General features: G+C 42.9%; 1 protein-coding gene across 1 annotated transcript; it reads left to right on the forward strand.

Annotated features, from left to right (window-relative positions):
- Positions 1–2,015: 2,015 nt before the first annotated feature.
- On the forward strand, positions 2,016–3,826 carry her6 (hairy-related 6). Its single transcript, XM_084548853.1, has 4 exons — positions 2,016–2,294; positions 2,454–2,549; positions 2,659–2,746; positions 2,885–3,826. The coding sequence occupies exons 1-4, from the start codon at positions 2,187–2,189 to the stop codon at positions 3,424–3,426; spliced, it is 834 nt and encodes a 277-aa protein (XP_084404979.1). The 5' UTR covers positions 2,016–2,186; the 3' UTR covers positions 3,427–3,826.
- The last annotated feature ends 19,004 nt before the right edge of the window (positions 3,827–22,830 follow it).

Raw genomic sequence — 22,830 nt, forward strand, 5'->3', positions numbered from 1 at the left:
GTGTTCAGATGAGGATACGGAGCCTAGTACAGCACTGCGTTGCGTCGTCAAATTCACATTCTTGCGGCCAGCCGCTGGCGACGCCCCGCGGATCCAGGCGGCAAGCCGGCGAGAGGAGCGCCTTCCCCTGGTCGCCTGCGCGCCACGTGTCGCGGTCTCTGCAGCAGCTGGAGGTGTGTGAGCGCAGCAGAGAACTCCTGCACGGAGCTCCGCAGACTCAAAAATAAAAAGTAACATCATTTGTGTGCCTCTATGAACAGTTACTTTAAACGACGTCACCTCTCCCAGCTTTGGCACATAAAGTCTGCTGCATTGCGCATAGTTCTTGATGATAAATACATCTGGGGAGAACAAACTTTTCTCAGTGGCATCAGTAAACTTTTATGAGAAATATGGGAATCCATAACTGAGTCTTTCGCAGTGTTTTTTTTTTTTTTTTTTTCTGAAGTTAGTGATCTATATTTCTTTGACAGAGATCACAGGGATAACAGAGGGAAACTATGACAATCACCTCAAGGACTCTTCAAACTTTAAAGACCCCTGAAGTCGGTGAAGTGTTGGCTGTTACAGACAGCGCACATTTATAACCTTCCCTGTTTGTGGTCTGAGTTGCATATGAGAATGTGGAGCTGCTGCCCGTCAATAAACATAAATGCGCAATCTCGTGCTATTTCTCCGTCTTTATGTTCGTCCGCTCTTATGTCTCAGTAACTGTTACAAAGGTAAGGAAATAAATTTGTGATGTGAAATCTAAAAAAGCCTTGAACGCGATGGGACGACCATAGGCGGGAAGGACTTGGAAAAGGAGGAGGAGGAGGCATCGGTGTGATCGTATGAGCTTTCCAGGCTCAGAAATATCTCTGCTCTGGCTCACATTCCGATAAGGGAGCCCGATCCAGCTCTCTCTGTAGGCGTGGTTTTCCCAGGCTTTTAAAACAGCAGCTGCTATTTACCTTCCCCTCTAATGTAAACCACCGCCGCCGCCACCACATACCCTCCCCTCACCCCGCTCACCCTCCTCCCTGGCCCGGCGGCCCCCGGCAGCCCGGCGGCCAAACCTCCAACCACCGCGCTCATAAAACATCCTGGCACGTGCTCCACATTCACAACATCGACAGATGATTAAGTGCCAAAATTTATACCACAGAGTAAGAAACTACAGTAACGTGGAAATGGAGTGCGCGCATTTAATTTCCCTCCTCTCGGGGTCAAATGAAGTTACTCTGGGAATATACTGATCATACTTAGCTGCGTTAGAATGTATCTTGTCTTGTGGTTTCTTAATTAATGATTGTTTAGTTGTCATGAGGCGTCTACCAGTTTTATTTACAAATGACAGCAAGTAAGTTGAAAAGAAAACAATAGTGCTCTTTGCTTCTTCCTCCGTGGCACACAACTGAAACTGTTTTCCAGATTGCCTACCAGAGGTGTTTTTTTTAAACAGTATAAAGTTTCACAGTTTGACTTTGTTTTCTTTAATCTGTTGTCCTATCAGTAAATAAAAGACTCCGTTTTATACAACAGGCTACAAAAGTTCAAAAGTACAAAACAAGTAAAAGTTATTGTAGTTTTTCGGCAGTATTGATATATGTTTGTATTTTTCACAGTTAATTTATATCTTTTTATTTTTATTATGTTATATTATGTCTTGTCTGATAGATAAGGTGTCCCTCTGTTCGCTCCCGGTGGCGGTGCCCAGTCAGCGGCTCCACTGTTAATATGTAAACGCTACGATGATTGAAGAATGAAGGCAGTTTCCCCGGCTGTGCCCTGAACCCGGGCCGCGCGCCATTGGCCGCCAGCTCTAGCGGGCCAAACAACCAATGGGAGGGCGCCGACCACGAGCCGTCCTCCCTCGGGCCGCGTGTCCCTCACCCTGATTGGTGGAAAGTTACTGTGGGAAAGAAAGTTTGGGAAGTTTCACACGAGCCGTTCGCGTGCGGTGAGAGATATAAATACAAGCCACACGCGGAGAGCCCTACAAAGACACTGCATCCGCTCCTGGTAGTCGCTGCTGCTGCTGCTGCTGCGCATCGCTCTAAAGGATTTTAACTTGACACATATCTCAGGATTTTTTATTTTTTTTTTTCATTTGAGGGAGAAGGGACTTTTAAATTCATCTCCCATTTCCTCAACCAGTGGATCGTAATTTGCTTTGATTTTGTGGGATATTTCTTATAAAGAAGATGCCTGCCGATATGATGGAAAAGAACTCCTCCTCCCCGGTCGCTGCAACCCCGGCAAGCATGAACACAACTCCCGATAAACCCAAGACAGCGTCTGAGCACAGAAAGGTTGGTATTGAGCCTCTATTGACCTTTACCGTCTCCCAAAAACAAGTATTGAGCATATAATTTTGAACACTAGTTTATACAGGCTCAATGACCAAAGCGATGTTTTTACGCACAAATTAAGAAAAAAAATGTTAACAGTCTGTGTCATTTTGTTTTTAGTCGTCCAAGCCAATTATGGAAAAAAGAAGAAGAGCCAGAATCAACGAGAGCTTGGGGCAGCTGAAAACCCTCATCCTGGATGCTCTCAAAAAAGATGTAAGTACTCCGTCGTCACCCTCTCTCTTAAAAGATTTCAAACGTGCCCGTGCAAAACGGTGAGAAAGTGAGCGTGTGGTCCTAACCACGAATGTTTCCGTCCCCTCAGAGCTCCAGGCACTCCAAACTGGAGAAGGCGGACATCCTGGAGATGACTGTGAAGCATCTCCGGAACCTCCAGAGGGCTCAGATGACCGGTAAGTCGCATTTTCCGGACTAGTCTGTCTGTAACTGTGCGTTTTAGATCGTGTTCTGGGCTGGTCTGAACGTTTAAGTCATTTTGATATAGCAGTGTGTGCACCTGACTTAAATATACATTTCTGTTCTCTGTGTAGCTGCCCTGAACACAGACCCGACTGTGTTGGGAAAATATCGTGCCGGATTCAGTGAATGCATGAATGAAGTCACCCGGTTCTTGTCCACCTGCGAAGGTGTCAACACCGAGGTCAGGACGCGACTCCTCGGCCACTTGGCCAACTGCATGACCCAAATCAACGCTATGAACTATCCAAGCCAGCATCAGCACCAACACCAGCTCCCTTCCACTGCCGGGCCAACACACCCCTCCTTCGGTCAGTCCATGGTGCAGATTCCCAACTCGCCTTCCCAGGTCCTGCCCATGAACCCGGTGTCTTGTAAAGGGGCCTCCTCGCCGGCCAGTTTACCTTCAGACGCCACCAAAGTGTACGGTGGTTTTCAGATCGTCCCAGCCACAGACGGACAGTTTGCTTTTCTCATACCCAATGCGGCATTTGCGCCGAATGGCCCTGTTATTCCCGTGTACGCCAACAACGTCAGCACATCTGTGCCTGTTCCGGCTGCGGTTTCCCCCGGAGCCCCGTCAGGCAACACGGATTCAGTGTGGCGACCCTGGTGAAAAGTGGACAAGGGAACCCTAAAGACTTAAAGAATGACACTTAGTTCTGTCTATGTTCAGTGTTAGGAAGTTGTTTTGATATTTTTTTTTCTTGTAAAATGAAAAGAGTATGCACTATAGTTGTACAGCTAACAAGGGAGTAAAGTTCATATTGAAATGGGATTTGTATTGTGGAAGTCTGTTCACTGCATTTTTATATATTTGAGTTGTCTTTTTTACTGTGTGATGCCAAAGATATGTTCAATGCTCTTATGCTGTTCTTCGTTTTGGAAGACAAATAAATTTGTAAAGATATTAAAAAAACATGCGCCTGTCATTGCCGTCTTTGTTGGGAAACCAACTGCAGATCTACTTGATAATGGATACAACTTTATTAGGATTTTCAATATTGTGATTTTCTGCATATCATTTGGTTCTTGAAGAAGTCTGAGTTATAGCCTACAGTTAGTTTTGCGCTCAAAGTGTGGTGCCAGAAACTTCAGTTCGGTTATCCGGTTACCCTATCCAAAACGTGTTTAAAGAAAAAGTGTTTACAACCCAGAATTGTTTATTCAGCAGCATCAGTAATGACACATAAAAAAGAAAGTATTGTTATATGAGAGGGAGCGTCCTCTGAACAGTAACGTTTAAGGTTTAATCTTTGAAAAACAAATTATAAAGCGGCATAAGATATATCCTGCTGATGTGTCTGGGCTAAACACACTGCACCAGACTATCAGTAAACTGTACGCTAATTGAAATTCTATTATCTAAAGTGATTAAGGCAGGAGGCAGAGGCTTCGTAATTAATCAGACACAGGAGCAAGATCATCTGCTGGCGGTGATTCTCACTCCGTGTCCAGCTGCTTGGCCTTCCCCTGTGGAAATTTTGGATCTTTACAGAGGTCACTTACGCCATCTAGCAGCCAAAACGCGCATTGCAACTGATTGGTACGGGCGGATCAATAAAGTCGAGCTTAAATGGCCTTTGTCGTCCACACCGTGGAGCTTTTTGTTTTGTCTTGAGGTCATATTTTTAACAATACCAGTAATACCAGTCATTGCAGGACTCGAAACTTATGCCCTGTGTTATTCACAATAGATACTTTGTCTGGATGTGTTGAACACATTTATTTAGTGGTGTTATGCTTAATGGCCACTTACCGATGCAAAGATGCAGTGGCTTTTCCATCTCAAAAGTTTCTAAATAGGACATTACTATAACAACTAACAGCCAGTGAACATTTTAAAGTGATCAAGCCCCTTTCATCATTATGAGGATTTCTGCTGTTCAGTCAGCGTTTATTTCAGCAGCAGCAGCAGCAGCAGCAGCATTCATCTCCTGACAGTATGGAATCAAGACAAGCCTAGAGGCTGTGTCTTTAATCAGAGCAGGGGGAGTTCCTTGATGCCAGTGGGGTTGACAGCAGAAGGACATGTTAAACACATCGCCACTGAGCCATGTGGTAGCGCTCTGCTCTGCCCAGGTGTGTAAGCCCCCTCCAGCTATTCGAGTGTGGCCCTTCTTTGAAGGGAGTGTGTGTGAGGAGGGGGTGCAGGTGTTTGCAATTATCAGTGTGCTAAGAGGCACAAAGTGTGGATAAGTGCCATCATTTTGAATTTCCATCACACCTTTTTACAGAGGGCCATGCATCCCTGTTTGATTGAAGCCATGTGTGTGTTCGTGCCTGTGTGCACAAATATTTTGTGTGTGTGTGTTTATGGCGGCTGCTGGGGGGAGGACATGCCTGGCCAAAGGGCACAGCGGGTGAGGCGGCGGTGAGCAGAATGGGGGGGGGGGGTTTCAAGAGAAGGCCTTCCACACAGTCGGCCTCCTGCGAACCAGTTATTATCCTCGCAAACACTCATGTTAACAGACACACACAGGCACATACACATACACAAAACGTTCCCACAGCATTCCAGCTGCGCTCACACCAATGTCGAGCTTCCTGCCCTGAGCCCTGGGGCCACAGCTGGACACAGGACGTCTAGGAGGCACGTGGTGTGACCCGGACAACACCCAGCTGCTGAGCCCTCCCACCCTGCCTCACCGCCTTTCCCCTTTTTACTCCCTTCCTCTCCTACCCACCAACATCTTCAGCGGTTTCTTCCCCTCTGGAGAACAGCTTTACGAGCCTCTCCAATTACCCAGTGCAGTGGCCGCGCTGCCGGAGTGACCGCACACATGTCACAACATGACCGGGGGGTTAGCTGCCATGCGTGTCCATTAACTTTTCCCACACTCCACATGCATGCGGGGAGCGAAAAGAAGGGAAAAAAGGCCCTCTGCTTCCTCCTTGGCTGCCTAAGTGCTACCATATGGTCCTCTCTCTCTCTCTGTCTCTCATAGTTCTTCTTCCTCTCTCTCCCTCTTTCTACCGGCCCATCACTGGGGCTGTCTTTGATTGCAGCCCAGACAAGCGAGAGCTTTATGATTTAAGCCCAGGGCTTGCTGTACCAAGCCCTGGACTCATTTTGATGCCAAACGCCCCCCACCCCCGCACCCCCACCTCCTCCTGCAGTTGCAGGGGAAGGCTGTTTTCTGGCAGGAAATGAATAGCTCCCAGATGAGCGCAGGAACCTGAGAGGTCGTGAGAAAGAGGCGAACCCCCCTCCACAGGCCCGGCTTGCTGCCAGCCGCCGAGGGAATGTGGGAGAGCGCCTCTCTGACACACGCATCAACCCCTCTGCCCTTCCCCACACCGCCTGACTGACTGACTGCCTCTGTGCTGGGCCCTGAGCCTGGAAATAGACTGATAGACAGGGTAACCGCCACCGAGCCAGGCAGTGCAGATTGTCAGCCAGCCGGCAGAGCAGCCAGGCAGGGAAAGGGAAAGCTTTGGGAGGGGAGAGAGAAGTGTTGGATTTGTGTGGGCGGAAATGGATCAGTCTGTGTATGCAGTCTAAATCCTGACCCAACCATGCATTACAATGGAAAGTTAGACCTGTTATTTAAGTTTACTTTGGAATCATTTATGACCCTAACTGAATATTTTCACAGTTTTTGTACACAGACAGAGACGCATGCACACACTCACACACATGCTCTCCTCCCTCTGTCCCAGAGGCTTACACTCATTCCAGAGTATACACTCACTCAGACAGGTGTTCCTTGTCAGGAACTAAGGGTTTTCCCTTTGGTTCCCCTCGTGCTGAACTAACATTTCTTTCTCCTGAGGCAGACACTGTTATGGCTGGACATGGTCAGAAGTTTAACCGCAGCTGTCCAGGCGTATTTTAAGCTCTTTTTTAATCATTGTTATTTATCAGTGCAACTTGCTGATATCAGCTAATTACTGAGTAAAGGTCAGCCATTTTATTTGCCAAGTGTAACAATACACAGGATTGTGTCAAATAGCTCTCGAGTAACCAACAGTTTAAACAGAGTCCCAATATTTTTAGATTGTCACTTAAAATGAAGAAATATGTTCATCTGATCCCTCAACACTGGTTATGGCCCCAGTTCAGGTGTGAGTTGTGAGGAGACTTACCAAAGTGCTTTCTGTTCTGTTTGTTTAATTTGAAGTGTTGAAGAACAGAAATAATCCAGTAAAATTACTCTTAGGTAGAGAACAGCAATGCAGAGTCATGTACAATCGTTGATTCTTACTCCAAACATGGGAAACATATGTCAGTCATGCATAAAAGCTACTGTAGTCCCAGACAGAGTCATGGAGCTTATGTATGGTATCCAGATCTTAGTCCTCTATTATCAGTGTATTGCTCATCAGAGCTATTCTCTCCTCTCTTGGCAGCATACCTGGTGACTCCATACTTCAAACTCTATATACCCCTTGTGCTTCCATTTACCAGTCTTCCTATCCTTCTCTTGCATACTCTGCCTTTGTCTCATTAGACTCGGTTTGTGCCGACCTCCTACAACAACTACCTGTGGGCCCAGTAAACAGGACAAGCTATCCACACACAAATCTCAGTTGTGTGTGTGCCCACTTTCTTTGGGTCACTCTACATGGCAACAAAAACCCCACCAGAGGCTCCCACCATCAGCCCATTGACATGTCAGCCACCTCATTTGAAGTCGCACACTGCTATGTAAATCTATGCTGTTTCTCACCAACCAAGCTTCTCACACACACTCACAAACAAGGACTCCAGTAAAGGTGGTCCTGTGATGGTAGATGATTGTTTCTTTTATAGTCTCCAGTCTTTAGAAGTAGTCTTTTTCATCCCTATAGCCCACCCTCCCAGTTTTGGTTCGTAAACATGTTGTTGATGGTTTCATGGCATGGTGACTTGAGGAGAGCAGGACATGGCAACCATATGCAGCTGTCAGTTATGAAGTTGGCACATCCTTCAACTCTGGGCAGTGACAGTGATGACCCCATCCAACTGCTCCTTTGTATGACCTGTCCTCCAGCTACTCGGGAACCCAAGGCCAATTGAGTGGGAGGGTTTCCCCCTCAGAGACCATCACAACAAACAAATAGACCAGGCAAACAAGTTCCCACCACACTAGCGTCCAAACAACTGCCAACGCTGACAGTTTGGTTGGTTTTCATATCACACAAAGAAGTTCTTCATGGAGCACTTCTGAGCCTCTCTTTCTTTCATCCTTCAAAGCTAAGTTTCCCAGCCTTGTGGTCAGGAACTCCAAGGTTTGTTCCTTGGAAGAAAGATAGAAAATTCAAATAAAAATGAAAAGATTATAATAAACAGAAACACAGTCTAAAATCAATATATCAGTTATATGCTTACACAATTCGGTATGTGTTCTGAGGGTTTACCATTGATGAAACCATGTAAGAACAGCGGTATCAAGATTTTGTATTGTTACGTCTGCAAATATATGTTTATATTTCAAGATTCAAGTTGTGTGTATATTGTCACTTCCGCAATATGTTAATGAAAACATACAGATGTTTCACTTAGTGCCACTGTGCTATATATATCCTGAGAATAACTACTTCTATTACAACTACAACTACCACTACACTACATTACTCTAACTACTCCTACTACAATATAATATGATAGAAAATACATAAAAAGTATATATTTACGGAAGACAAATAAGTGTAACATTCACCTTTAACAGCATCTATAAGCCTCCAAAACATGTGCATGAATATTTCCCATAATAATAAAATTCATAAAAATTGCTCTATACTTGATTTGTTGGTATGTCTGTGAAGGTTCTCAGTCATCCAGGTCATGGTATATCCAAGAAAGGTTCAAAAAAGGCAACAAGTCCAGCTGCCTTTTTTGAACCTTTCTTGGATATACTTGATTTGTTCTTTTGGGTTGACCGTGCCTTGAAAACAGATCTATTTGAAGATTGGTAATTCCAGAGAATAGGAAAAAAGTTAAGAAATTTGAACATGCATGTTTTTTACTGGACAGCAATGATAACTATGTAGTGAGGGTTTACAAGCAAACCAGAGGTCAGTGTCCCTTTGTATCATGAGGACTTTTTCTTGTCCATGTAGTGCAACCGGGTCCTATATGTGTGTTTTAATAGTACAGTGTCTTGAAATTATATACTTTTGTGCTGCTACTATATGCATGTGTGTGTGCGCTATGAGCATGGCTGCATTTTACCAACTACTTTTGCCCACTACATCATTGTTATTGTGTTGGGTTCTGTGGCTCACATGCAAGCTAGGCTGAGATCAATTAACGCAGCCCAGGGAGACTTGTGAAGTGCAGCAGGAGAGAGGAGCACATCCCTAACATACTCAACATACATGCTGTTTGGTGGCATGATCTATGAGCTCTGCCCTCGCGTGGCTGGTTTTATTTTCCTGCTTTTAACAGCTCCTCCACAGAGGTTTGGGCCCCTCTGAGATGAAGGGAAAGAGAAACCAGATTTTTTGACCCTTGAACACATCAAACAGCTCTGGATGTCCAGCTCTCGTTCACTCAGATGTAGTCAGAGAGTTTGATGTCAGTAAATCAACATACTCTATGTTGTTGTTGTAAAGTCATGATGAGGGTGTTAATGATGTAACGTTAACTTCAAGGCCACACACACAGAAGCATTGGGATACAAGGGGGAGGCGGTGGCACAGAAACTGAAGGATTAAATCTTGACTGTTCAAACAGTTTTGTTTGTGTTCTTTGATTTAATGGCTTAGACTTCAGCATGGGAAATGGTGATGATGTATTCTGAAAGAGGAAACTCCTCAGCTAATGAAGAATCCTGCTGAGAAACTTGCTCTGATGTGTTTGACTGTTGGGTGTGTGCAGCTCTCTGGGCTAGTCTACTCTGTAGTCCACTCTGTTTCCATACATGTATTTTTTCCATCATACTCTGCTATTAGCTGCTTTCAGCTAAATTTGAATGTTATACATACATTGATCAAGCATAACATTATGACCACTGACAGATGAAGTAAATAACGTTGACCATACAATGTTCTGCTGGGAAACTTCTGGACCTGTCATTCATGTGGATGTTACTGAGACATGTAGTACCCACCTAGACCAGACCAGGCACTCCCACCCCATAGCAATAACACTCCTTGATGGCAGCAGCCATCCCCAGCAGGATGCAGCCTGACACAGACACACACACACAAAAATGCTTTAAGAACAACTCAAAAAAAAAAAAAACACCAAATTTACTAGATCCCAAACTGATCAAGTATCTGTGGGATGATCCACAGAGGTCCCTCCCCTCAACCCATTGGACCCAAAGGCCCCCACCAACAACATGCTGTTGCCAGACACCCTAGGACACCCTCAGAAGGCCCATGTAGGAGCCTAATTGCTATTTTTGTTGATTAATATTCGGATAGTGATTTAAGTTTACATGTCAGAAGGTGTTTTACATTAATTATGATAAAAAGGAGCCATTTACATTATTAGGATTAAAATGTTGACAGTTCATATGAATAAGTCACTCATTTAACTCATTTCAAGTGTGTTTGGATAATTTAAGAGATTTAAAATTTTCATATTTATTGCTTTTGTGATATTTGTGATACTTGTGTGGATATTTAGGAGTATTTTGCAGTTTTGTGATATGAATACTTAATTGCTTTTTATGCATAGGGATCTCCGTAGGTGTGGTTACCTGAGTAGTCTTTTGGTCAGGCATGATATTTTTCAATATGGAGAAGATGGATTTCTGCACCCTTCCACTTCCACTATTTTTTCTATTTAACCCACATTTATGATTCAGAAGTTTTGCTTTTTTTCACCAGAGTTGCTCATACGTACAAACAACATACTGCAGAGCAGTAAAATCTAAAAAGAAAAACAATCTAAATCTGTATGTTTTCTAAATGGGTCATTTTAAAATGTTGACTTAAAAGGAGTCTGGCATTTTAATGATATTCATCATCCATAAGTTAAACAGCTGTATAGTTATTAATGTGACACTATAGGATACTCCTACTACTTATTATAAAACATAATGAGTAGGCGTATCCTATAGTGTCTGCGGTATGTAATAACACAGGACAATGGGCTATTTAAAGAAGAATTTTCAATTGAAATTTGATTTATTGTGAATTTATTGTGAAAAGTTTTCTTCTTTTTTTTTCATTTTGTCAATTTTTCGATGTAACAAACAGACGTGTGTGGTGTGTGGTGTTACATTCAGAATCTCTGGGAAAATTCTATTACATACAAATGACTGTTATATTGCTTTTATTGGTATGCATTCATTTATCTCTGGCAGCTGTGGTGACAGGCAAGACAACAAACTGACAAACTGGTCTTTTACTGACTGCTGCTCAGTTCCACTCAAACATCCTTCTGGTGGGGACTTATCCTTTGTTTTTCTTTTCGTTGGCTTTAGTTTGATTTCCACTTGTTCCCTCTGCAGTTTTAACCATTGAGGTACATTGCATCATGTCGGTATTCAGAGACATGAAATGGCATTATCCCACTTCCCTCTTCTCAGTGCATGAAAAAGCAGTCTAAAAAAAGTGTGACGTGAACCAGCTGTTAATCCTCTTTCTCTTTTTGGAGCCAGTGGCGGGAACTGCAGAGGAGCTGGCCGCAGAGATACGACCACAAGACGCCGCAGACACAAAGCAAGCTGTGCATGTGTGTGAGGGAGAGAGTGTATTTAAGTGTCTGCACCATAAAGAGTTTGTCCATGTCATTTAGAGAGTGTGAGTGAGTGTGTTAGCCTATCTCCCTTCCAAATGCGCAGACAATGCCAGAGTGTGGGTTTATACTGGACTGAAGGTGTTTTTTTATGTGTGTGTGTGTGTGTGTGCTCCATGCCTCCCACCTCATCTCGCTGTGTAACTTCGCCTTTGTGGCGCTCCCACAAGACCCTGTTATCTCAGCTTTGGTTTACATCATGAATGAGATGCGTATGTGTTTGTTTGTGTTAAGCTGGGGTACTGGCAAGCTTGTAAACCCTGGTTTCTCTGGGAAATGGGTTCAACGTGATTATCCCAGAAGCTGTAATGCAGCCACCTAGTGTTGGCAGGAGAACCAGGACCTCAAAAGAATCAATGCCATGTTTCTGACAGTAGTGTTGTTGTCCAGAAAATGTCCACCTGTTGAAACTTTCCAATTAGGAATACAAAAACATCAAGCTTTATATTCAGTCACAATAAACTTAAGTATAAATTGACTGTGTGCATAGGCAGATACTTTTACTTCTACACCTCTGAAAAATTGTTTCTGTTTTAACATTTTCTGCATTTTTAGCATCTGTACTCAAGTGATGCTGTCAGCTGATGGGATTCTGCTTCTTTTGAGCTGCTTCAGAGATGTTTAGATGTTTTGAGTCTCAGTTATTTATCCAGTGCTTAATTGGTCGCTTATGGTTTACTGGTTTTGTCGTAGCCATATCAACCACAGAGACCCATATTGAAACCTTAATAATCATTATCCAGTCTTAGACAACACTGAGCAGTAGGGCTGTCATAGATTGCATAATCAGATAATTTGATAATCTACTAATCTAGATCTGGCATGTTCCCTTTCTCCTTAAATCAGCCAGAAAACATTAGTGTGATTAGCATGTGGTATCCCCAGCTGACGATTTGTTCTGGACCACAAAATCTCTCTCTCTCTCTCTCTCTCTCTCTCTCTCTCTCTCTCTCTCTCTCTCTCTCTGTCTCTCTATCTATCTATCTATCTATCTATCTATCTATCTTTTTCTCTTTCTCTCTCTCTCTCTCTCACTCACACACACACAGGCACACAAGCACACACACACTTCTGATTTTCCCACGTGCTCCACAGATCTAGCCACCAGTTGGTGAGCACCCTCCCATTCCTCCTGTGGCTGCATGCGACCCTCCACAGACGATATCAGGGTAATTGACAGTGACTGGAAATATGCAGCATCACTGAGCCCCGACCCGTGTGACTAACAGGGTTAGGGCCTCCCCCCTCTGAGACCAGCCCCTCCTACGAAACCATCAATGACATTCAATTTGTGTTAAAGCTCCCTTTGAGGGGCCCCCAGGGGCCCGACTTGATTAAAATATTTTATGGTGAACTTTTGGATTTAGCTGGGAGTGCTTCGGGCGCTGTATTAATAATAGTCAGAGCCCATTATGGTTGACTATGGGACGACAATGACAGTGAGCCCTGACAGTGGTTTATGAAAGCCTGTGTGGTGATACCCAGATAGGCAGAGAAGTGACTGATGTTAAATGGCACGGATATTCTTTATTTTTGCAAGGCTTCTGTGTCATTGTGCAGCTTTACCGACAGCTCTGCCATGCCCGCTTGAGGCTAATCAGAAGTGATTCATGTAAGCGAGTCACAATACTGCAGTGGATTGAATTTGCTTCATCTACGGTTCTCTCCATCACTCATCAGCGGAATGAACGGCTCTGCAAATAAATGGAGGATAGACAATGGACACCGTTTGTAAGGGCACTTTTCCCACAGTCCTGTCTGTCATGAAAATGGACACACACTGGCACAAGGACAAAGCAACAGACAGACGCACACTCGAATCCAACTTCCGAGAGTGTCTACAGTAAGGACATTCCTACGCTCCACACGCCTCAATCATTGTCTGCAGCAGCCATGCAGCAAACAAAAGAAGTGTCTTCTCTGCCTCCTCTGCCTCAATGCCACAAAGCAGTTAAATGTTACCATGTTCCTCATAAATGAGACTCCTCTCCCCTTAGTTTTTACGGCTGGTTGAATGAATCTATATATATATATATGAGGAGTTTTTTTCACTGTCTCTTGTTAAACCTCCTCAAGTTCTTCAATAAATGTTTCCATGACTCAATGAGCTGACACAAAGGAGATCCCCCTGTAAATCAGTGCTTTTGTTTAAAAACCTCTCCAATATCATTCAGCGACAGCGACTCTTGTGATACTCATTCGGAAACTGTAAGACCTATAAAGACGTATAAAATAACGCTTTTTTTCGTTTTTTTTAAATTTCCCTCAAACCAAGACGGACACATAAGAAGCCTCTGAAAGGAGTTGTATAGGTTTTCATATATGGGGCAGTGAGGGAGAAATTGGCAAAAGCTTAAGTTTCACCCTGGGTCTGTAATGGTTTGAAAGAATGTAAAGCCCATGACAAAAGCGGCCATGAGGAGAAACAGAGAACAGGTGGTCATCGCTGCATCCCCCAGCCTCGGCACACAGACATGAAATCAGCCAAGGGGTTTGGATTTCAGCGATAAAGACCCTGAGGTTTGTTTGCTCTTTATGTCTGCAAAGATGTGTGAAAAGATGTTGGACCTCTAACCTCTCCCGAATCTCCTGCCAGCCTTAGGGCTGGGAATACGAGGTTAAGGATTCCAGCGCACAGGATCAAATACGTGGGTGGACAAGGCCTTGAATTCTGTTCCTTTTAGTTTCTGAGGTGTTTCTGGGTTGTGCTTGGGAGGAAATGAATAAACAATCAAGCTCAGTGGTGTGCAGTTGAAAAGGAAGCATGCGAATGAGATTAAATCTAACTTTATCTTCATCATCAGCATGGAAGATTAATTCCAAGCAGCAAGATATCTGCTATCCAAGTATAGACTGTTGGACTGAAAGAACTTTTTGTTTGAGCATGGCTCTGTTGTGAAGGATAAAGTCATTTTAAGGATATTTTTAACTTATTATATTGATGTTTTACTATGTTGGTTGTGTTTAGTTGCAGTTTTAGAGCAAGTATTGGAAACAGGAAACTTCATGAACTTGGATAAATAATGGACTAAATATTCAGTATATACCGTATTTGCAGTACACAGTAGAGAAGACTATATCTCCTCTTGCTCAGTGCTGTAATACAGATGTGTTTTACTGCAGAATTTACTTGGTTTTTATTCCTATAGATTTTGCTGTAGTCAAACAATTATTTTATGGAATACAATAATATGTAGTGAAATTGCTTTACGCGGAGCTACTGAATGACAATGAAATAGATAATGAAACTAAATTAGGAAGTGATTACACTGAAACACCTGTACATAATGTACATATAATATGAGACAAGCTGCCAGTCAGGTTTAGTGTTGAGGTAAATGTGCGTGCATTTGACTTTCGTTATATGTTTGTCTGTGTAACCATGTGCGTCCTCTCCTTTTCCATTTCCATCTGTGTGTGTTCTGTGCTTGGATATGTGTTGTTTAAGGTTGTTGTAATCATAGGAGCATGATGACAAATGAGCAGAGGGGAGGCTGGGAAATCTGGCAGCTGGCAGATCTTCAGGTGAGTGATAAAACTGAGGTGGGGTGGAGAGGATGTGGCGGGCCATAAGTGAACTTTATGGCAGTGTGTGTGTGCGTGTGTGGGTGTTCTGCTTGGGTGAGCTTGAAGAATGCCCATGTGGATCCTGGCTGGATAAAGAAGGAGCTCTTTTCACGAGTAGCTCAGTGCCCTCAACCCAACCCCATTTTTTTGTCTTCCAATGGCCCTGCACCTCCTCCCCTTTTATTTCTCCTGAGCATTTCCTCCATCATTTACAGGAAACATTTTGAAAAAGAAATTGGATGCATGTTTTCCAGCGCATTTGCAGTCCACCTCATCGTTGCTTATAGCTTCTTTCTACCCCCTCCTCACTGCTTCTCCCCTCCTCTGTAGCGTGGGAGCTGTCAATGGTATTTGCTCTTACACACACTCAGAGCTGCAGCAGCGAGCAAGTCCCTGTGCTTTAAAGGGCAGCGGCTAATTAGCTATAATGGCTTCCATTTTGTCCTGGCCTTGCGTCATGCCTTTGATGCTGTGATTGGGAGTGCCCAGGGGGGAATACCAGACAATTTTCCATGTGTGACTGGTTTGAAGGGGAGGTGGGTGTGATAACAATGATGTCAGACTAAAACAGACACCATGTTAGCATATTCCCACTGAGTGATATGGACTTTGTCCTTATGTCCTAGAAGTAGGTAATTGCTTATAGTGTAGTGATGAGAGATTTTTTATTGAATGAATTTGTTGGAACTGGACAACGTGGAAATAACGTGTGTTGGTACAAGAAGGTATGCACTCAGTTTGATCTATTTCTTTGTATTATTTGGATACTTTTGAAATAAAATATAATTAAAATCAGTGGACTATTTTTAACCATTTTAAACACACTACCCCCTTAACACACACAGAATAAGACAAACAGACATAAACATGACAATAATATACACACCACTCACACACTAATGGTGCTTGAAGCCTAGCCCAGCTCAGATCTCCTCAGGAGCAAGAGTAAGAGAGAGATGAAGGGAGGGAAGGGAGCCTCAGGTTCCCCCATCGGCATCTCTAAGAGAGGTTTATCTCTGTCAGGGAGGTGTCTCTTTGTGTCGCCACGCCAGGGGATGAAGAAGGAGAGGATGCAGGCGGCCCGGGTAGAGAGACAGGCAGAGAGTGAGAGAAAAAGCGGGATAGAGGATGGAGGGGGAGGTGAGCCTTCACTAGGATGGGACCACCTGCATCGCGTCCTTTGCTGGGAGATTATGCGGGCACACAAAAGCGGTGCGCAGAGGAGGGCAGGGGCACCCAGGGAACCCTGCATCAGTAGAGTGATCAGCGTGGAAAGTGGAGCTGGCGTGTGTGCCAGGGGTCTGCCACATACGGTACCACCTCCCCTCAACAGCTTCCCATAGGCTCTGTTCTCTCAAGATACCTTCATCTCGCCTCCTTGTCCTCCCTCTGCCCTTCTCACTTGTCATATAGTAGTTAAAACAATGAAAGAGTGTCAGATGCAGCTGCAGATTGCTCCTATTTACACATATCTTATGTCGGTGCAGTTATCACATATTTATCATGACTTATAGGCAAATTCAGACATGCATGTTTTTATAATGTTTAAATGACTAAACTCAGCCCAGAGGGTGTTGAGTTGCAACATGTGAAGATATTGTGCCTCACCACTAGGTTTTAGCTCTACGTATTTATTTCACAATTTTTTCCTTCTTGAACCTAAGAGATCATTTTAATAATGTTTTAATATTACTCATTTTACCTTTCAGCTTTTCTGTGTTTGTATATCTAAGATAACTCTTTTGGGATCTTTTGAGATGATAATCTCCCCTTGGTAGATGTTCTCTGAAAGTAGTTTTGGTTGGCTGTTACACTCCACCTCATTTCATTAACAGCATGCTGCTTGTTTTCCTTTTTAATTACACATTTAATCCAAAATGCCCAGTGTGGATTATCAAGGAAAGAGATATATGATAATATTATTAGATAAAAAAAAAAAAAAAAAAAAAAAAAAATGCAATATTTTGAAGAAGTGGACTGTTGCGCTCTGCTTCTCAGATCAGTTGGGGGATACAGAAATATTATCAACTTACTTAATTTTTTTTATTTATTTATGTTCAATTCATTAGACATTGTCATGTTTACAAAGACAAGGAAACTGCTCGGTCAGCAAAAACAGTCTTCCCCACAAGCTTTGTGAGATTAGCCTTTCAGTCCCTTTCCTCAAAGAATTACAATTCATCCATCACTGTACTCTGTACTCAGTGACGTCAATATATTGTGGTTAAACTACTTTGGTTACTCTTTCCCAGTTTCATGGATGGCCTGAAAGATGTGAGCTCAGGTCTTCGGGGTGGACATTGGCTCAATCATTGGTCAGTCCTCATTGTTTTAGACACTGTCATTGGTTAAGATTAATAGCTATCTCTGGTTAATTATTTCAGGCCTGTGTATTGGTCTGCAGATGAACCTCAGTGTACAATGACTTCATTTGGTCTTCTCTATTCACTGCAGCCAGCCTTTAAATCTAATAATTGGCGAGTTCCTTTTGTCTTTTTGCTGATGCAAGATATTAGTGACCAGCAAGTGCATCTTGGGCCAAGTCTGGGTCATGCCAGTTTTGACTGAGCTGTTCTTTAAAAGTCTGTCCCCCATCCTGTCGTTCTTCTTTCTATTTCTACAGGTTCTCTGAGGAAACTGCAGACTTTGTCAAATTCTCAGCCCACTGAAAGTTGCCACAACCGGGATTAAAGCCAGCTACAATAGAGGCTTTGCCACTTTCACTTTTCATTGTGTTTGCAGGGACAAATGACTTGCAACATGATGGGTTTATTTACCTGTGGTAAATGTAAAACATTTCTGCATGACTTTTTCTGTTCATGAAAGGATTAACAGACCAGTCTTCGTCCAGGTTTGGTGTGTGTGCCCTCAAGTGCTTTAAATGTTATTGTGCCTACAGCAATATTCATCTATGTTTGTCAGTGTGAATACTTAGTGATTAGATAGTGTACAACACAGTTGAGAGGATGTATGCCATTGTCATCTTCTAGATGTTTGAAAAAAACAAAACTTGCTGCCCAGTGGCAGCCGCAAAACAGAGATAACATGGATACATTAGCCAAAAAAGGTTCAAAAAAGGAAAATTGACTTGTAGAGTTTTTTGAGAAGATGTTTCACCACTCATTCGAGTAGCTTCTTCAGGTCTAGGGGACTGGTGGGAAGTCTCAGGTTTAAATAGGAACTCCTACTGAAACTTGCTTGTTGTGTTAACAACCAGAAACCGGTGCAGCTAATTTCCATTAACGGTTGGGTACTTGCCTGTCATTGAGGGGGGACTATTTTTGTCCCCATCCTCTTCCCTATGAATGGTGCTCTAACGACTCTTGTCCGCCAGAGGCTCAAGTGTCAAGGTGTGATTGAGGTTGAAACTTAACCTCATTCACACCTGGATGACTGAGAACCTTCACAGACATGGATACATGGATACAATTTGTGGTTTATATGAAGCCACAGAATCTCAACACTGGTTGACACTTTACATGAGGTTTGTATTGCTGCACTCTCTGTTGAACTTTCCTTGTAAGTGTCATTGTAGCTGCTCCGTCAGAAACTTAACACTGAAGTAAAGGGAGCTGATCACTATGATGCTGTTGCAGTAATATCTACTGCCTCGCCAAAAAACAAGTCGGCACCAAAAAAAAAAGAACCCAGCTCATATGGAGGGACCCGTCTGCCTAAGGCCAGCCAGGTAGATACAGAAAAGAGAGAAGAGAACAGCAAGATAAAGATACATCTGTCATAGATACACATATCTGACTAAAGCGTACATGTGGAATCTTATGATACAAACTGATGATGTTACATGACAGTTTGAAAATGTAAGAGGAATCATAGGCAGGTTGAAAAATTGTTCATTCAGGTAGGAGTGGATAACTGCAGGAGGCCATGAAGACTGGGCAGGCTGATGAGACCACGACAACAGATGTAGTATGGAGCTCCACAGGAAACACACAACTCCTGGCCAGAGATACTCACAAGAAGATGTAGTAGTAGTAGTAGATCTAGTAGTAGATAGGAAATTAGGAACCACAAGTAGGCCTGCACTTTCAGACCGAAGTGATCTGTTGGGATGATATGAATCAATTGGAGGCTTTTTAAAGAGCTATTTGGACAGCCAGACAGTAATGAATTACAGTAATCCAGTCTGGACGACACAAATGCATGAACTAATTTTTCAGCATCACTCTGAGACAGATGTTCCTAATTTTGACGATATTACGCAGGTGAAACAAGGCAGTCCTGGTCACTTGCTTTATGTGCAATTTAAAGGACATATCCTCGTCAAATATAACACCAAGGTTTTTCACAGTAGTACAGGAGGCCAAGGTAGTGCCATCCAAAGAAACCGCGTAATTAGATGATGAATCTCTGAGATGTTTAGGACCAAATACAAATCTCATGCTCCCTGAACCACTCTTTCACAATTTGAGCCCCATGAATCCTGGCATCGTCATCTTGGAATATGTGCATGCCATCAGGGAAGAAAAAATCCATTGATGGAATAACCTGGTCATTCAGTATATTCAGGTAGTCAGCTGACCTCATTCTTTGGGCACATAATGTTGCTGAACCTAGACCTGACCAGCTGCAGCAACCCCAGATCATAGCACTTCCTCCACAGGCTTGTACAGTAGGCACTAGGCATGATGGGTGCATCACTTCAACAGGCTAAATCTGGACTCATCAGATCAGACCACATGACCTTCTTCCATTGCTCCAGAATCCAATCTTTATGCTCCCCAGCAAATTGCAGCCTCTTTTTCCGGTTAGCCTCACTGATTAGTGGTTTTCTTAAGGCTAGACAGCTGTTCAGTCCCAATCCCTTGAGTTCCCTTTGCATTGTACATGTGGAAATGTTCTTACTTTCACTATTAAAATAGGCCTGAGTTCAACTGTTTTGCGACTACATTTCTTCCTCAAAGACGATGGTTCCCCACTATCCTTCCAGTTTTCAATAATGCGTTGGACAGTTCTTAACAAAATTTTAGTAGTTTTTTCCTTTTGATGCATGCCAATGATTTGACCCTTCTCAAACAGCCTAACATCTTTTCCACAACCACAGGATGTGTCTTTCGACATGGTTGTGTAAGAAATGAGAAGCTACTCATTGCATCAGTTGGAGTTAAATAACTTGTTGCCAGCTGAAAGCTAATCGTCCATGCAGTAATTATCCAACAGGAGGCTCGTACCCATTTGCTTAGTTAAATCCAGGTGGCGACTTTTTTTTTGGCCATGCAGTGTATCTCTACATGGCCGGCCTTAAGCAGATGGGCGCCCCCGTTATGAGCTGGGTTCTACTAGAGTGTTTTTTATGTAAAAAGGTAGATTTTCCTTGCCATCATCACCTCAGTGCTTGCTCTGGGTGTTTAAGGCATCTTCAGACAATTTGGATTGTTACTGACAATATATAAATAAAATTTAACTGAAAGATGATATCACCCCGCCTCTCGCCCAATGACAGCTGGGATAGGCTGACAGGCCCTGATTTTTGAGCAGACTGAGCGTTTTTATGCTGACACACTTATAGGCGTATCTGGTCATTTAAAAAAAATAAAATAAAAAAAGATGTTATCATTTCATGAAATCACAATCAAGTTAGTCTTGCCTTGTACACTTGTAGTTTCTAAAACAAACTACAAGCGTAATATAGGTCATGAATTGTCACCAGCCTGTGACAAAAAATTATATTGTGATGACATTCACACATCTTGACATGTATTTAATGGAAATATGTCTTAAACTGCATGCCTGTTCGCCTGTTCTGCCTATATGCCTAGCTAAAAGTGTCTGCCAGTGTCTGCAAAGTTGGTAACTTGGTAGAGGTCCTAGCATTTCCCTTTGCCAAGGTGTCAATACATATGCCTACACCTAGGTGGCGCTATAATATGCCACATTACATTTTGGCTCATATCTTGAGAACCGTGTGCCCTAGAAACAAAATTCTTTCTCCCGCTGATTCCTTATATAGCCCTTGTTCTAATGGACTAGGCTACGCCCATTTCCACCTGCCATTTTTTCCAACATTTTGAAAAAATTGCACCTCAAAGCAAAATCAACTCCTCCTAGCCCGTTCTTCCAATTCTCACCAAACTTGGCATGTATCATTTATGGACAAAGATAATGAAAAATCTTCAAAAGATCTTTAGGTTATTCATTACAAAGTTAATGGCTTATTCATTTTTACGGCGCGGTGCAGTATAACTCCAAAGCTAATATTTTGTGAAGTATATACCCAAACTTAATCAAACCATATCATTGATTATAATATGATTCTGTACAAGCACCCCAACTTTTGTGACCCTTGGCCTCTAGGGGGCTACACAAGCAACATTTCAATATCTCAAAAACTGCAAGGCCTATAACTTTTGAAGTATTCAACCAATCCTTATGAAACTTAGCGACCATCATTATAATATACTTGCATACAATCATGCCAAGGTTCGTGAAATTCGGGTTGTAGGGGGCGCTACAACGACTACATGTTTATATTTTACAAACCACCACAGTAAATGCATACAAGCCCACCAAATTTTGTTGCTTCCGACCCGCCTGACTCTCATTCACTTGTCAGTCCAAGGATTCCTCCTCAGACACTTTGCTTCCTTTCAGGCCGTGTCTGACCCACTTATGCCTCTGCTTCCCGCTCGGGGACAACTTCACCACAGCATGGACCCCTTTATGATCGCTTGCAATCATCCAGTTGCGATTTTTATTCTTCTTTGCCTTTGCCTTAATTTTCTGCTTAGCTAAATGTGTCTGACCAGGAGAAACTGCAAGGGCGAAAAGGCATCAAACCTGGTAACTTGGTAGAAGTCCTGCCATTCCACTTTTCCAAGGTGTCAATACACATGCCTAAACCTACCTGGCGCTATAATAAGTCAATTTACATTTTGTGCCCTAGAAACAAAATTCTTTCTTCCTCTGATTCCTTACATAGCCCTGGTTCTAATCGACTAGGTTCATCCATTTCTCACCAAACTTGGCATGTACCATTTATGGACAAAGATAATGAAAATTCTTCAAAAGAACCTTAGCAGGGTTATTGATTTCAAAGTTAATAGCTAATTATTTTTTATGGAGTGGCACAGTATAACTCCAAAGCTAATATTTTGTAAAGTATATACCCAGACTTAATCAAACTTCATATCATTGATAATAATATGATTCTGTACAAGCACCCCAAATTTTGTGACCCTTGGTCTTTAGGGGGCGCTACAAAAGCAACATTTCAATATCTCAAAAACTGCAATAGCTAACTTCATGAAATTTGGCATACACAATCTGTACAATATTGTGTAGACGCCCATCAGGTTGCATGACATCTACAGGGGGTGCTATAGGTGACACGGAAACATTTCATATGCCTTTAAGGCCTATATCTTTGGAAGTATTCACCCAATCCTTATCAAACTTAGCAACCGTCATTATAATATGCTTGCATATGATCATGCCAAGCGCTACAACAACTACATGTTTATATTACACAAACCACCGGTCAGCCAAAGGATTCCTCCGCAGACACTTTGCCTCCTTTCAGGCCGTGTCCGACCCACTTAAGTCTCTGCGTCCCAGTTATTGATCCCATGAAGTCTTAAATACATACTGTTTTCTCAACACATTCTTGCATGTAATTTCTTAAGAGGCAGTACATTATAGTAATTCTGCGCAGCAGCTTCAGAATGTACTGAAACGTACTGGAGAAAGCTACTGTTCTCCACCCCACTCCACAGAGACTTCCAGAGGTGTCATAAAAAGTATTAGGTAAAACAGGCCATG

Source organism: Chelon labrosus (genome assembly GCF_963514085.1).
Source record: "Chelon labrosus genome assembly, chromosome: 7".
Classification (NCBI taxonomy): domain Eukaryota; kingdom Metazoa; phylum Chordata; class Actinopteri; order Mugiliformes; family Mugilidae; genus Chelon; species Chelon labrosus.

Bases quoted from the DNA above. Each gene is read 5' to 3' on its own strand.
- her6 (XM_084548853.1), top strand. From the start codon at position 2,187: ATGCCTGCCGATATGATGGAAAAGAACTCCTCCTCCCCGGTCGCTGCA. The intron at 2,295-2,453 runs GTTGGTATTGAG...TTTTGTTTTTAG, and splicing joins CAGCGTCTGAGCACAGAAAG to TCGTCCAAGCCAATTATGGA. The intron at 2,550-2,658 runs GTAAGTACTCCG...CCGTCCCCTCAG, and splicing joins TGGATGCTCTCAAAAAAGAT to AGCTCCAGGCACTCCAAACT.